Source organism: Aulonocara stuartgranti (genome assembly GCF_965226115.1).
Source record: "Aulonocara stuartgranti genome assembly, chromosome: 23".
NCBI classification, from domain to species: domain Eukaryota; kingdom Metazoa; phylum Chordata; class Actinopteri; order Cichliformes; family Cichlidae; genus Aulonocara; species Aulonocara stuartgranti.
Window position 1 is genome coordinate 2,336,252 of NC_138958.1, and position 14,076 is coordinate 2,350,327.

The 14,076-nt window shown below is 43.7% G+C and overlaps 1 protein-coding gene across 5 annotated transcripts in view; it reads left to right on the forward strand.

The window, feature by feature from the left end:
• abl2 (c-abl oncogene 2, non-receptor tyrosine kinase) overlaps positions 1–13,628 on the forward strand; it is a 28,962-nt gene extending 15,334 nt beyond the window's left edge. Inside the window, exons 1-11 of one of the 5 annotated variants that reach the window (XM_082524855.1) lie at positions 719–904; positions 1,151–1,282; positions 3,545–3,840; positions 3,975–4,247; positions 4,497–4,581; positions 4,698–4,875; positions 4,992–5,176; positions 5,270–5,422; positions 5,689–5,778; positions 6,105–6,287; positions 8,283–13,628. In XM_082524855.1, the coding sequence (XP_082380981.1) occupies positions 793–904; positions 1,151–1,282; positions 3,545–3,840; positions 3,975–4,247; positions 4,497–4,581; positions 4,698–4,875; positions 4,992–5,176; positions 5,270–5,422; positions 5,689–5,778; positions 6,105–6,287; positions 8,283–10,096 (3,501 nt within the window). In that variant the 5' untranslated portion in view covers positions 719–792 and the 3' untranslated portion in view covers positions 10,097–13,628. Of the gene's footprint in view, positions 1–718; positions 905–1,150; positions 1,283–3,544; positions 3,841–3,974; positions 4,248–4,496; positions 4,582–4,697; positions 4,876–4,991; positions 5,177–5,269; positions 5,423–5,688; positions 5,779–6,104; positions 6,510–8,282 lie in introns of those variants that run through there. The other 4 variants (XM_082524856.1, XR_014274811.1, XM_082524853.1 and 1 more) reach the window with 4 other exon arrangements.
• The last annotated feature ends 448 nt before the right edge of the window (positions 13,629–14,076 follow it).

The window sequence follows — 14,076 nt, forward strand, 5'->3', positions numbered from 1 at the left end:
GCTATGAATCAGCTAGTTTCTTTGTTAAACATTTGCCTGTACATGTATGTGGTAGCGAGAGGTGACATCATGTGTTATATCACTTGCATTTATTCTGCTGCCATCATTTTGGGGTTTTGTATTGTTTTGTTTATAAACATAAATCAGTAGTGAAATCCTATACGTTTGGAAACTACAGCCTCCAGAATAAACTCATCTCACTCTGAATATGACTCAGAGTTTAGGGTTATTGCTTTCAGTTACAATCTGTGTATGTTTGAGAAAGCAATGCTTTTCTCACTAATTAAAATGTAAAATAACATTCTACAAGCATATTACATGGATTAGGCGTTGTTCTTATTTAACAAGCACATTGTATATGTTTAAAGATGAACTATACAATCGGGGGTTACTCGATCACTTTTGGCACACGACTTCCATCCTCTTTATGGCAAAAACATGCATGTAGCAGCTTCTCTGTTTGTTTTCAGTTTCTTGTACTGATGTGACTTTTCTTTATCCTGCTTCCCTTCATTCCCAATCCTCTCCCACTCTTTAACCAGCTGTCCAGACATGCAGCAATGTTGGGAGCAGCTGTAGAGCATGTACGTGTTAGCTACATTTCTGTGTGTATGTCATTCAGCCCTTCTTTATGTGCTTTCCCCTCCCTTTGGTTTAATAGCTCCTCCTCTTTTTTTCCCTTCATAAATACAAATGCAAAGACACTCCCATCTCAGATTGTACCTGGCCCACAGCAGGCCTGTTTGTGTAGCTAGAGATAGGTGAGTTAAGGAGAGTTGGCCGAGTGAAGTGATGCTTCTCAGGTGCCTGCAAGCAAGCAGCAGTTTTGAAGATGAGTGGGCTGCTTTGAGTGGCCATAAACTCCGCACAGGTTTCAGACTGGGGACTCGACCTCGAAAGACAGGTAGACGGGCAGCAGGACGGGGTCTTAGGATTATGGAAAAACCTTAGGATTTATGGGTCGCAATAAATGCTGCTGTGCTGCTTTTTGTGTTCAGTTTCTGTCAAAGAGGATTGTAAGCTGGCAAAATTCATTGAAGGTGTCAGCCAGCAGTGGAGTTGTGGTCTTGTTGTTCACCTGTGTGAATCAAATCTCTCTGATAATCATAGTAATGTGATGTCTTTTCTTTTGCTTGTCCTTTCTTACCAGAAGCTCTGACAGAGGCGGTGCGCTGGAGCTCCAAGGAGAACCTTCTGGGCGCGACCGAGAGCGACCCTAACCTCTTTGTTGCACTTTATGACTTTGTTGCTAGTGGAGACAACACACTCAGCATCACCAAAGGTAAACCCAAGTCTGAATTTGGAGGGGGGAAAACTGAATAACCTCTTTAGATGGTTCATACTTTCTTACTAACTCTCTCACTGCCACAACCTCTGGTTTCACAAAAACTTCATTCTTTCTGTGCATCATCGCTAAACATTGTTGTCTGGTTACAACTGAGCGCTTGAGCTTTTTTTCCACATCATTGATCATTATACCCACACCTTTCTAAACAGCACGTGTTGCAACAGAGCACAGGGATCAAGTTGGCACCACCTGGAAAGGTGTCGTCCAGTTATTCCAAAGGCATGTTCTGTGTCAACAGAGCTTATCTCATGACATCATCAATAACCTGATCCTCAGACACCCACACATGACCAGCTGAGGTTTTATGAGCTATAGTTTCCACACTGAATAATACCTGAAACACCAGTGATGCTCATGCTTTGCCATAATTACAAATATCTTATTCGCTCTGCCTCTTAATGCACACACTTTTAGTCCAGACCAGACCTCTTTTCTCTCATTCAGCAGCACTTAACCACTCATCCAGTTCTCCCCTGGGCAATAAGCTTAAAATATCCTCGTAATATTTTTCAGACATCCAGGCTTCTGTCACCATCCAGTCTAATGTGTTTAATGTGGCAGCGCGTTAATTATCCATCGTTTTAAGACTTCCATGGCAGCTGCCTGGGATGGAAATGATGTTTAGACCCTGACTCATGGAGTAAATCTGAGATTCCTGCCCACATGCATGCACATGTGCGCTCCCAGGCTCCACTTCTCTCTTGCTGTCTGTCCCACTCTTTGCTCTGTTGCATGGAAAACACCCAGTGGGCCTTTAATGTTGTGTTAATATGAAATCGGCTTGACTGTAATAATAACAGGTGGACGAGCGCAGCAGGCGGACGCCGGTCACAGAAGGGGTCTTAACAGGCCATGTCTGGGGCTAATCATTGTCTCTTCTCTGTGCCAGACCTGACTAGGCTAGGCCAGACCAAAGCCCTGCTTCAGGCACATGTGGCTCCCAGTGTGATGCAGCAAGACAGTCAGTGTTTCCACTCCCACAAAACCTAGGGGCACACAAGGCAGACACAGAGGAGACCAGTGGATTAGTGGGCTGGATATGGATAACCATCTTTGTTTAATGTAGTTCTCCTGATTGCTAGTACACTGTTTAGTTTTATGAGCTAGCCCTGTAGCACTGGTTAGTTGAATGTTATATGGCTCTAACACTGCAGCTATTTTAGTTAAGTGTTTATTGGACTGCAGTGCTTAATATGAGCAGCCTATTACAGAATCATTGTATCTGCTATTTCTCAAAGTTTAAACTAACTAATGATAGCCCAACACTATGTTCAATCAACTTTAAGCCTGTGTTTAAAAAATGACCGCAGCAGTGCAGGAGGCATCAGGGTCGTCTTGCAGTAATGTTCCTGTTTTGCCAAAGCAAAGAGTCAGAACAGTCTGTGTGTTTCTATCCTGCAAGCTGTGATAGAAGATAAGCTTTGCAAAATCTTGTTTGTGAGTTTTATAAACTTCTGTCCACTTTCATCTGCTTCTCCATTCGACCTCCTGCTTCCAATTTTATTGCACCAGCAAAGCCCCTCGCTTTATTTTAATGCCCCCTACAGACCAACACAGTCCATCATGACGAAAGATGCTGAAAGGTTAATGGATTAGTGAGTAAACTTGGCGTTTTAGTGGAGGGTGAGTGTAAAAGATGGATAGCCTTAATATCCTCTTCCTTTTATTTTCTTCTACAATCACACCTAACCTACATCTACCCTCGTTTTTTTCCACACTAAGCTATTTTCTTTTCCTAAACCTGTGTCCCACTGGCAAGTCTGATCACCGCTCCTTTCAGTGTTTTCTTGTGCCTCCCTGTTAAAGTATCCAGCACATCAGCCTCTCCGCTCCCTCTCTCGCGCTGACGTCAGAGGCAGACAGAGACAACACACCAAGTCAGTACAGGCCTAGTTTTGCCTGGCCCTCTGTGACAGATATGATGTGCACCCAACCCTTTTATTGTTCCATCGCTTTTGATGTAATTTCACTGAGGGGCGAGTCATGCCCATGAAACCTCTTCTTTCTGTTTGACCTGTTATCCAAGTCTTACAGGAATGTAGTGACTATTTGAACTAGTTGTCTTTCATGTTGTGTAACAAAACAGACAACAAATCAATTAAAACAGGATTGTCTAGATACCGATAAGCTGACTACTCCTTCGTTATAATCGGCACCTTTTAATATGTTTGCACAACCCACTCCTTCTGTGTTCAGGTGAGAAGCTGCGTGTGCTGGGCTACAACCAGAATGGAGAGTGGAGTGAAGTGAGGTCTAAAAACGGTCAGGGATGGGTTCCCTCCAACTACATCACACCGGTCAACAGCCTGGAGAAGCATAGCTGGTACCACGGGCCCGTTTCCCGCAGCGCTGCAGAGTATCTGCTCTCATCACTTATCAATGGCAGTTTTCTGGTGCGAGAAAGCGAGAGCAGCCCCGGACAGCTGTCCATATCTCTGCGCTATGAGGGCAGAGTGTACCACTACCGGATCAACACAGCCACGGATGGAAAGGTAGAAGGATTGGGTTTAAATTATTAAACGGGCTCACTAGAGTGATGTTTTCTGGACAGACTCGGTCTGTTCATAATCTTGACCTTTTTCTTTCTTTTTCATCCTTATCCACCTTCATGCTTCCTCCCCATCAGGTGTACGTAACATCCGAAAGCCGCTTCGCCACTCTGGCCGAGCTGGTCCATCACCACTCCACTGTACCTGATGGTCTGGTCACCACGCTGCACTACCCTGCACCCAAATGTAACAAGCCTACAGTGTACGGTGTGTCACCCATCCATGATAAGTGGGAGATGGAGCGCACAGACATCACCATGAAGCACAAGCTGGGAGGAGGCCAGTATGGGGAGGTGTATGTCGGAGTGTGGAAAAAGTACAACCTCACTGTGGCTGTCAAAACACTAAAGGTGCGTAGAGTTATTTCTACATGTTGACTATTTGTTTATCTGAGATTGCAGCTCTAAAGTGTCACATTTTCATATTTGCAGCTGTGAATTATAGGGCATGACCCAAAAATGATCACAGACCACCACCTGCAGGTGGACAGTGGTATTACATGTGATTAAGCCTATTGTTGCTGCACCATTTCCCATTTCTGTCCAGACCACTGATTTTAACAAAAATGTTTTCTTTTGTTTCTATTTGTGCAATGACAGGAAGACACCATGGAAGTAGAGGAGTTTTTGAAAGAGGCAGCAGTTATGAAAGAGGTTAAACACCCAAACCTCGTTCAGCTGCTGGGTCAGTATTTATGAATGCTGCTAAACCTTTTTTTTTCATTTTGAGGATAACTTTTGATTTTCCGTAATTTTCACGTTTCCTTCAGTATTTATTTTAAACCAGTCTGTCCCCCACAGGTGTGTGTACGTTAGAGCCTCCTTTCTACATTGTGACCGAGTATATGCCACATGGCAACCTACTGGACTACTTGAGAGAGTGTGAACGCGATGAGGTGAATGCTGTTGCGCTGCTATACATGGCAACGCAGATCTCCTCTGCCATGGAGTATCTGGAGAAAAAGAACTTTATACACAGGTAGTGTGTGTGTGTGTGTGTGTGTGTGTGTGTGTTTATGCTGCTTCTTTTACGTGTATAATATTTCACTTGTCTTTTTCTAAATGTCCAATTTTGTTGTTTTCTTTACCCCTCAGGGATCTCGCAGCAAGGAACTGCCTGGTCGGTGAGAATCATGTCGTGAAGGTTGCCGATTTCGGCCTGAGCCGGTTGATGACCGGTGACACCTACACCGCCCACGCTGGGGCCAAGTTCCCCATCAAATGGACCGCACCGGAGAGCCTTGCCTACAACACCTTCTCCATCAAGTCTGATGTCTGGGGTGAGCAGTGCAGCTTTTCCAGCATCGTTTTGCCGTCTTGAATTAATTTTCAGTGTGCTCATCTTTGATCCTCTGAACTCGTTTCTCCGACAGCTTTTGGAGTGCTACTTTGGGAAATTGCCACTTATGGCATGTCTCCCTACCCGGGTATCGATTTGTCTCAGGTCTACGATCTCTTGGAGAAAGGCTATCGCATGGAGCAACCTGAGGGATGCCCGCCCAAAGTTTATGAGCTGATGAGGGCATGTGAGTGCATGTTTTTATTTACCTGACTGTTGCTGCTCCACATTTCAGAGACACGCAGGGAGTGCTCGTCTGTACATGTTTGAATGAAGTGAAACAGCAATTATGTGTAAATTTGCATAACGTCTTTCAAGAAATACAAAAGAGTATAAATAAACCAAAGAAACAAAGATTGACGGCTTGATAACCGATTTGAAGTCGAATGCTATTGTCTCATTGCTTTCATGTATAAAACCTTTCTCGTCTTTGTGTTTGTGTCATGCTGTCAGGCTGGCAGTGGAGCCCGTTGGATCGACCTTCGTTTGCAGAGATCCACCAAGCCTTCGAAACGATGTTTCACGGCTCGAGCATTTCTGAAGGTACAGGAACGTGCAGCTTATGACATGTAGCCTCTAAACCTTCACTGTGACTCTGAAATACATGCACTGACTTGGCTGATCATGCAAACTGGGTCTTATTTAGCCTACTGACCTTTAGTAACACAGCTTCAGGTAATTCAGTTAAATATGTGAGAGTAGAGAAAGAACAAGTGAACATGTGCAAACAGGAGTTTAACAAACTGGAATCTTCTTTTCACTCTCCTATATTCAGGTTTAATTGGTCAGTAAACGAGCAGCGTGTACTTTGCTGGATTAGAGTAGTAAATGCCTCTCAGCTGAATGCTTTTCTTCTTTGCACATTGCAGAGGTGGCAGAGGAGCTCTGTAAGACAGCATCCTCTGATCACAGCGGGCCGCTGCAGTCTTTCAGTCATGATATGCCCCTGTTGCCTTCCAAATCTCGCCCACTCCACAAGCACACAGAAAACAAGGAAAACATCGAGGGTGGACTGGACGGCCGCACCGACCACTGCACGCACGGTCACTCAGGTACAGCCAGCCGTGCCCATGTCACTACCAACCAGTCGGGTGCCTCACTTTATGATTCTGCAGGTACGTCGGAGGACACTGATTCAGAGAGTCAGCTGCAGCGACGTCTGGCCCGCCGCCTCAAAAGAATGGCCGTCATTTTCCCCGACAGCTGATCGATCACCATCTGACATCTGTCATTCATTTGGCCGACCAGCAGCAAAAGCCTGCATGCATTCATTGGTCAGCATATTTATGTCTAACTGCCTGATCAATTTTTCATAAGCACTTTTTAAGTATGTTTTTTTTTTTTTTTTTTTTTTTTTTTTTGATCACCCATGAAGCTTGCACACACTAAATAAGCATAAAACCCCACAAACGAGTAAATATTCAACAATGAAATAAAAGGAATACAGAATGAGTGCGCTCTGTGCACGGGGGTTAAAATGACGTTCTCGTCTCTCACGATCACAGAACATCTCGTTTTTAGTCTGTTATCCTCAGACTGTTGTCCTGCCTGAGATTTAACAGCATTACAGCCTCACTCTGCAAGTTTCCTGTACAGCTGTATTTTTTAATTGCATTAAAATCGAATGTTTTCAGCATCCTCAAGTAAAAAGACACCAGCACTCAAACTCCTCTAATACAATAACCTGTCTTTATGTTCAAATAAATAATTGCATCTTCACTGTGACACAGTCATCATCTGATTAACATAAGCTTTTGTTTATTTTCTCTCCTGGTCTATTTGTGCCATTAATATTATTCCTCCAATTAATACTTGATGATACATCAATACTTCACTGTTCACTCACTAATATTAAATGTACATAACGTTGTATCTTATTTTAAGTTATTACTTATTTATTTGCTTTGTGTTGGGTTTTTGTGTGTTTGTCTGGTGTGTAAAATGGTTTGTCAACCCTTCGCCTGCGTGTACCTTTCTTCACCTCCTTATGTGACTGTCAGTTTTGTCTGGACGTGGTCGTACTTCACTAAAACAAGGTGTCAATAAATATTTTGGTTCACTGAAATAAAAATCATTTCCATGTGCTGGGGGGAGGGCGTTGATGCCTCTGTTTACCTGTGTCTGTTAACTAATACAGGAACTAAGTGGAGCAACCACAGGAAGTTAAGTGTAAATGAACTGAAAGAAAACCAAATATGCTTCTATGATAAGTCTTTAGGGCTTTGGTCCAAGAACTTGTGTATTCACCAATAAAGAAAGAAGTGTCAATGAGTTTTTGTTGCACAATAAACAGCAAAACTAAAGTCCACTAAAACCCCATTTTGGTTCGTCACTGGTATCGTGAAAGTGCCCATAAGGAAATAATCAGTGCACAAACATTGAATGAACATCTTGAATCTCAGCATTTCCTCTTTCTGTTTTATTTTTAAATGTATATGATGTTCCTAAAGATAAGGAACTGTGTGTCTGAGGTTTATTGTTTTCCTATCTGCTGCTTCACATCACAGGTTTTCTAAATGTAATGAAAAAGCGTTTGCAGCTTCCTCTTTCATTCGTTTCACTTCATCTGCTTGTTTGGTGAAGCTGCCCGGCGTTCTGTGCCGATTTAAAGGTCAGCAGAAGTGTAACACAATTGCAGCTTCCTCTTTGAGCGTAGTGACACAGCAGCTTTCCATGTTAGAGAAGTTGTGCAGTTTCTGTTGTTCAGTCCCTGAAGTGTGTTCATTATCTTTTGAAACAGCAGCTTGTGAATCGTTGAATTACTGTGTGCTTTTCCTTGACTGGCACGGGCTCAAAGACAAGTCTGTTCACCTTCTTCGAATGCTTTTTCTCAGATTGTGAATCCCAAAGGCGGAGATACAGGATACAGCAGCATCAGCTGCCTGACATGAGTGACATTGATGTATAGATGAGCGAGCCAAAAAGCAGTTATTCATTATGTCTCTTTTAAGCTATTAAGCAAGCTTTTAACAGATGTTTGTGCTCCTGCTGAGTTCAGTCGGTCTGTTGTATGATTGTGATTCCTCCTCTTCCTCTTTTCTTTCCAGGTTGGGCGTCATCTTTGCTCGGAGGGGACGGCCGATCAGGCACCTCCCCAGCCCTCCCCAGAAAGCAACAGTCAAGAGATAAATCTCCCAGCAGCCTTTTAGAGGATGCACAGGATGTGGGCACATTTACACGAGACCGCAAGACTGGCTTCTTTAGCTCATTTATCAAAAAGAAATCTTCCTCGTCACAGTCTTCTCAGCACCAACAGAACCTTCCGATGCCACCCAAGAGAAGCAGTTCCTTCCGGGAGATGGAGACACAACCTCACAAAAAGTACGAGCCTACACCCGATTTCAGTGCTCCTCCTCCCCTGCCCCAGTCAGACAGTTTAGGGGGCTTCTCTGCGTCTCCTTCCCACTCACATGGGGAACCTATCCAGGCACAGTCTCGCTGCTGCGGGGCAGCTTTTGGACAGAAACCCTCTGGGGGAGGCTTTGGTTCACAGGTGACAAGTGGTAGCAGTTGGAGTGGGCTGGCTGGCTTTTTTACCCCTAGACTCATTAAAAAGACCCTGGGGCTACGGACAGGAAAGACATGCTCCGCAGACGAGGGTGGAAATATAGTTGGTGGGCCTAAACCTTTCCCTAGGTCCAATTCTACCTCCTCAATGTCAGCTGGGCTGCCTGATTTGGAGCGCATGGCTCTGACGTTACCCAGGAACCGCAGTGCTAAACCGCCTCTGGAGAGGACTGCCTCAACAACCTCTCAGCCAGAGAACGGGGCTGCACGACCGTCAGAAACTCTGCTGAGGAGGATGGATGAGGGGACTGCACAGATCAGGGAAAGGCCCAAAGCCAAGCTACTACCCCGGGGCACTGCTGTAGGGGTGAGGGCACCGGGGGTCGGGGGGGAAGTTGGGGATTCGGACAGCCTGTCCCGAGTCAGGGAGGGTAGAGAGGAGAGTGGAGGACTGGACAGGCAGCAGAGTTGGACATCTCCCTCCAAGTGCTCGGGCTTGAGCATGTCATCAGCTGCAGCAGGTGGGCCGACTCACAACCACAAAGTCCCAGTGCTGATCTCTCCCACACTGAAGCACAGCCCAGGTGACGTGCACCTGGTCGGGCTAGACTCTCAGGGGAACCGCTTTAAACTGCTGTCTGAGCACCAAGCAGACCGAGACAAGCCACGCCTCGTCAAACCCAAGTGTGCGCCGCCGCCTCCCCCTACTCTGCGCAGTCTGCAACACTCCTACAGCGGCGACGGAGAAGAGCAAGTCGGAGGAATGCCCGTGGAAGTAAATGGGGACACATTAAAAGGTCAAAGGTCAGGGCGAATGTCAGGAGGAATGATGACAGGCAGACCATCAGTGCCACCACCGCAAGTGCCTCCAGCTTCTTCCTTTTCTTCTTCTTGCTCTGCCACCACAAACACAACGCCCACTAAAATGGCCAATGGGGCGACCACCACTGCCCCCTCGCACACAGCACTGTCTGCTGGTTCCAAAGTGGCACTGCGGCGAACTAGGCAGCAAGTGGAGAGGGCGCCCTTGGAGCGGGTTAGCCGCGAGGCCTTGCTGGACTGCGCGGAATGCCTGAGCAGCGCACTCCACGCCAGCTCCGAAAGCCCCTCCAGCAGCCAGGTTCTGGACGCTGGCCATCAGCTGCTAGACTACTGCTCAGGTTATGTGGACTGCATCCCTCAGATGAGGAACAAGTTTGCCTTTCGAGAGGCAGTGGGGAAGCTGGAGCTCAGCCTGCAAGAACTGAGAGCCTCGTCGTCAGGAGGTGGGGGGTTGGGTGGCGTGGGGTCCAACACTGTACTGGATAACCTACACGGCTGTATTAAAGAGATTAGTGACGTAGTGCAGAGGTAGCCACCGTGACGCCACAAATCTTCACCTCTAACTACCCAACAGGTCGCTTTGATTCCTTTTTTATGTTTCAGGTTCTGTTGACAGCTTTCTGGGGACGGATCGAGACGCACCTCTGCTGTACCTCACACTATCACTACAAGAAATAACTTTTTTTTTTAAATTGTTTACAAATCAGTTTGATAAAATGCCAGTGTGGACACTAATTTTCCTCTAACCTGTACATATTGAGAAATAATATACCAAACTAAATTCAAGTCGCACCATAAAACGTTTCACCACAACTTTTTACGTGGCCTTGATGTAAAGGCGTCCTTGCTGCCTGAATGTCGAGTGTATCAGCTGTGTGTAGCCAGCCGACAGAGTAGGTAAAGCTCACTCTGCTTCCCCTCAATTTAAACTCAAGAATTGTTTTACAAATATGTAAGTGTACCGTTTTCCTCTGTGTCTGGAGAACCAAGTGATCGTGAGCCATTTCGGAAATTACATTCATGTGAACTCCTTCGAGGTACGAGGGGTGGTGGGGGGTGTTCTCATAGGCCAGTTGGACAAGTGTAAAAAGGTTATAAATAACACCCACACCTGCTTTGTCCCTTGTGTGGGGTTAAAGTCTGGTTGCTTTTGTTTTGTTTTTTCAATAGTAACCGTGAAATTTCCTCATGTCCACCTAATCATAATAAAAGTTTTAGCGATTGCCTACAAAAGTAAACGTGTGCATTTCACAGATATTCCCCACAGCACTGACACATAATGAACGAACACAGAATTTGTCTTTGCTTCTGTGACTGATGTCCACACCTTAACGTAGTGCCACAAGAATGGGGAATCTCCCCAGCCCCTTAAAGCATTTCATTATTCGTGTCCAGTTATCCTCGCACGCTGCTTCGTTGTTTTGCACGATGGAGCTGAAACACGTGGAGTGAGGAAAGATAGAGCACAGGGTAGCACACGAGCAGGTGAACTGGGACAGTGTTTTTATAAGTGTCCTTGCGAGTGTGGACAGTGCTGGATTCCCTGTAGCCTAGTCATGGCCTCAGTGCCTCATTCTTCAGTGTAAGAACGCTGCGAAATGCAGAGACCTACTTCACACTAATCACACAGTACTGATCTCTCAACTAACTGCAGTATGTCTTCAGCACATGAGCAATTTGTACATTATTTGGTTCACAGAAAAATGCTTTTTAGAATGTCTATGTATGAACTTGAATTTTAAATTATTGTTGTTTGGGGTTTTTTTAAAGCACAGACCTATTTTAAAAGAAAAGCTATGTAAATATTTGACTTCTTTCATATCCAGCAATCAAAAGATTTATCTGTGGTCACAGCATAAAAAACAATGTTTCTGACTGAAGAGATGTATTTCAAGGCCCATCCACCCAGATCTGATTATCTGCTTTATGAATGTATTCTTCTGTTCTCAACCTGGTTGAATGTTCAACTGCGTGTCTCTTTAATCCCTTAAGGTGCCATATTCTTTTTTCCATTTAACTTACTGGCCCATACTTTGTTTCGATCACACTAAATAAGTCCAGAGATATCTGCTCTGTTTTTTGAGCACAAGCAGAATTGTGTACAGCACATACACAACTTGTATTATTTTCCTTTTTGTTTGTTTCCTTTCTTTGGTTCTCATATTTATGTACACTGGATACAGCCTCGATCTCATTGGTTCATTGACACATGCTCTGTACATGTAAAATTGTAAACACTGCTGCAAGTCCGTAACACTTTTAATGCCTTTCAATGGCATGTCTTTTTTTTTTGTGGTGCATTTCATCCTTTAATTTTTCTTCTTATTGTGCGTCAGTAAAATTGCCCTTTTTTGCCAAACAGGTTGTTTTTAGACGAGCTGATTTTTGTGCATTTAAAATAACATGAAATGAAAAATGCCACCTTTCTTCACAATTCTTGGTGCCTTTTTGTGAAACAATTTGTCCACTGCGAGGACTCACAGAATGTTCAAGTCCCTCATTAAAACTCATGCGTATGTTTCGATTTCAATGACATCGTTATAATCCTGTCACTGCACTGCCGGTTTCTGTCATTTGGAGGTTAACGGCCCGATGCCAACATGTGCTGTTTGGCCATATTGGATATTTGCCAGTTGGTGTCAGCATTTGTAATAAATGCATTAAAATTTAGAAGAGATGTGAGAAACACCCTTCAACCACGTTATGAATGTTGATATTCTATATCTTGTCCACCAGAGGGTGCTCTGCGAATTTCATGTTGGCAACACAGCATAAATAAATACATGAACAGATTACCCCAATAAATGCTAAGGAAATATTTTTAGTTCTGTGTGTCTGAAAGAAAGAATATTGGATCAACAATTGTATCAGTCGGACTCTATTTGGAAAATCTGTAACTAATGGGGTTTATTTGTGGCTGTTAGCGCTGTTAGCGCTGTTAGTCCGGTCACACAAATCTGCCTGATCTGATCACACTTCAGTCTAAAACCTTTAGAACTGACTAGCACCAGATTGGCCTTAGTTCCTCTTTACTTTGTGTGATACGCCTTTTTAGATGGTGAAAGAAAAAATCCTGAAATCACGCATTTCTTTTCCAAACAGTTTTATTTATTTTATTTTTTAAGGATTCAATTGTTGATTGTCAGCGAACTGATTTCGTACCAACTCACAAGCCTGATCTCAAGACCAATGCTGTTTAATATTTAAGCCTGACCACAACATTTTTGCTCATCCTCAGTCCTTTACATTGACTTTATTTATGTTTTTTGACTGCATTGATCCTGTAGATCTGTTTATTTTGTCTTCTCATGTCTCCCTGTTGTGGAGTACAGCTCTGGAGAACGTGCGTACGTATCAATATACCAAAGGCCGCGTCTTCAGTTGTATGAGTGCAATGTAAAATCAACACACAGACACACCGTAATGAAATATGTGAAACTAAACAGGGATGAAAAATGGCAGATGTTAACATTAACTTTTTTATTGTACAAAATATATATTTTGTGTTTTGTTTTTTTTATTTAAAGCTCACATTATATTACTGTGAAGTTTTGCTTATCAGTGTTAAGCCTATTGTAAATAATAAAGATATTGATGAATATTGTTTGGTTTGTGGTTTATTTGCAGTAAATTTCAAGTGGAACAGACGATGTTAGCCAAGTGTTGCTAATATGAGGGCCATTTGTTATTTGGGTGTCAGAGTATTTTTGCTTTTAAAGGTTTTATTATTCATATAATAAAAAGCTAAGAGTGTTTATATTTCTGTTCTGTACTCAACCAGCTGCATATTTTAATTGCTGGCTCCCTGCTTTATAACGGAAACTGCTTGCCTTCACATTATCAGTCTTTGCCTTCACACTAGCAGGAAACCGCCACCCACGAGTAAGAAACAACCTTGTAGAGAACACGAAGTTTTTTGATAAACCACACCTGTTTTCTTGACAAGATAAGGATGATATTTCCTTTTTTGTATGCTTCATGATGTGTATAAATAAAGCCAGACTGCACCAAGGAGGTGTGTGAGTCTCTCCCTGAGTCTCTCACCCGTGCACGTTTAAAACTGCTCTAAGTGTCTGAGTGATATTTCATTGCATCTGAGTACTTTGATAATAGAATATCTTTAACATTGGGGTTTTCTCTTTTTTATCTTAGGGTCTATACCTTACAACACAAAGCGCCTCGAGAGAACTCTTGTTGTGATTTGGCACTACATAAATAAAACTGACTTGATTTGAATTAAATCTTTCTGTGTAAAATATGCTGCTCAAAAGCTTAAGGAACACTTAAAATTACACATTGGATACAGATCAATAAAATATTCAAGTTGAAAATCTTTACTGTCAAGCAGCAGGCCCTGTCTCTATCAACTCTCTTGTACACCGTCCTTTGGTTTGGATGGCTGACTCCAGGTGTATAAACTCATCGAGCTTCACTACCTCTACTCTTTCCATGTTTATCGTTCAGCCTTTCTCCCTCTCATTCACACACGTCTTCTATCTCACTCACACTGAC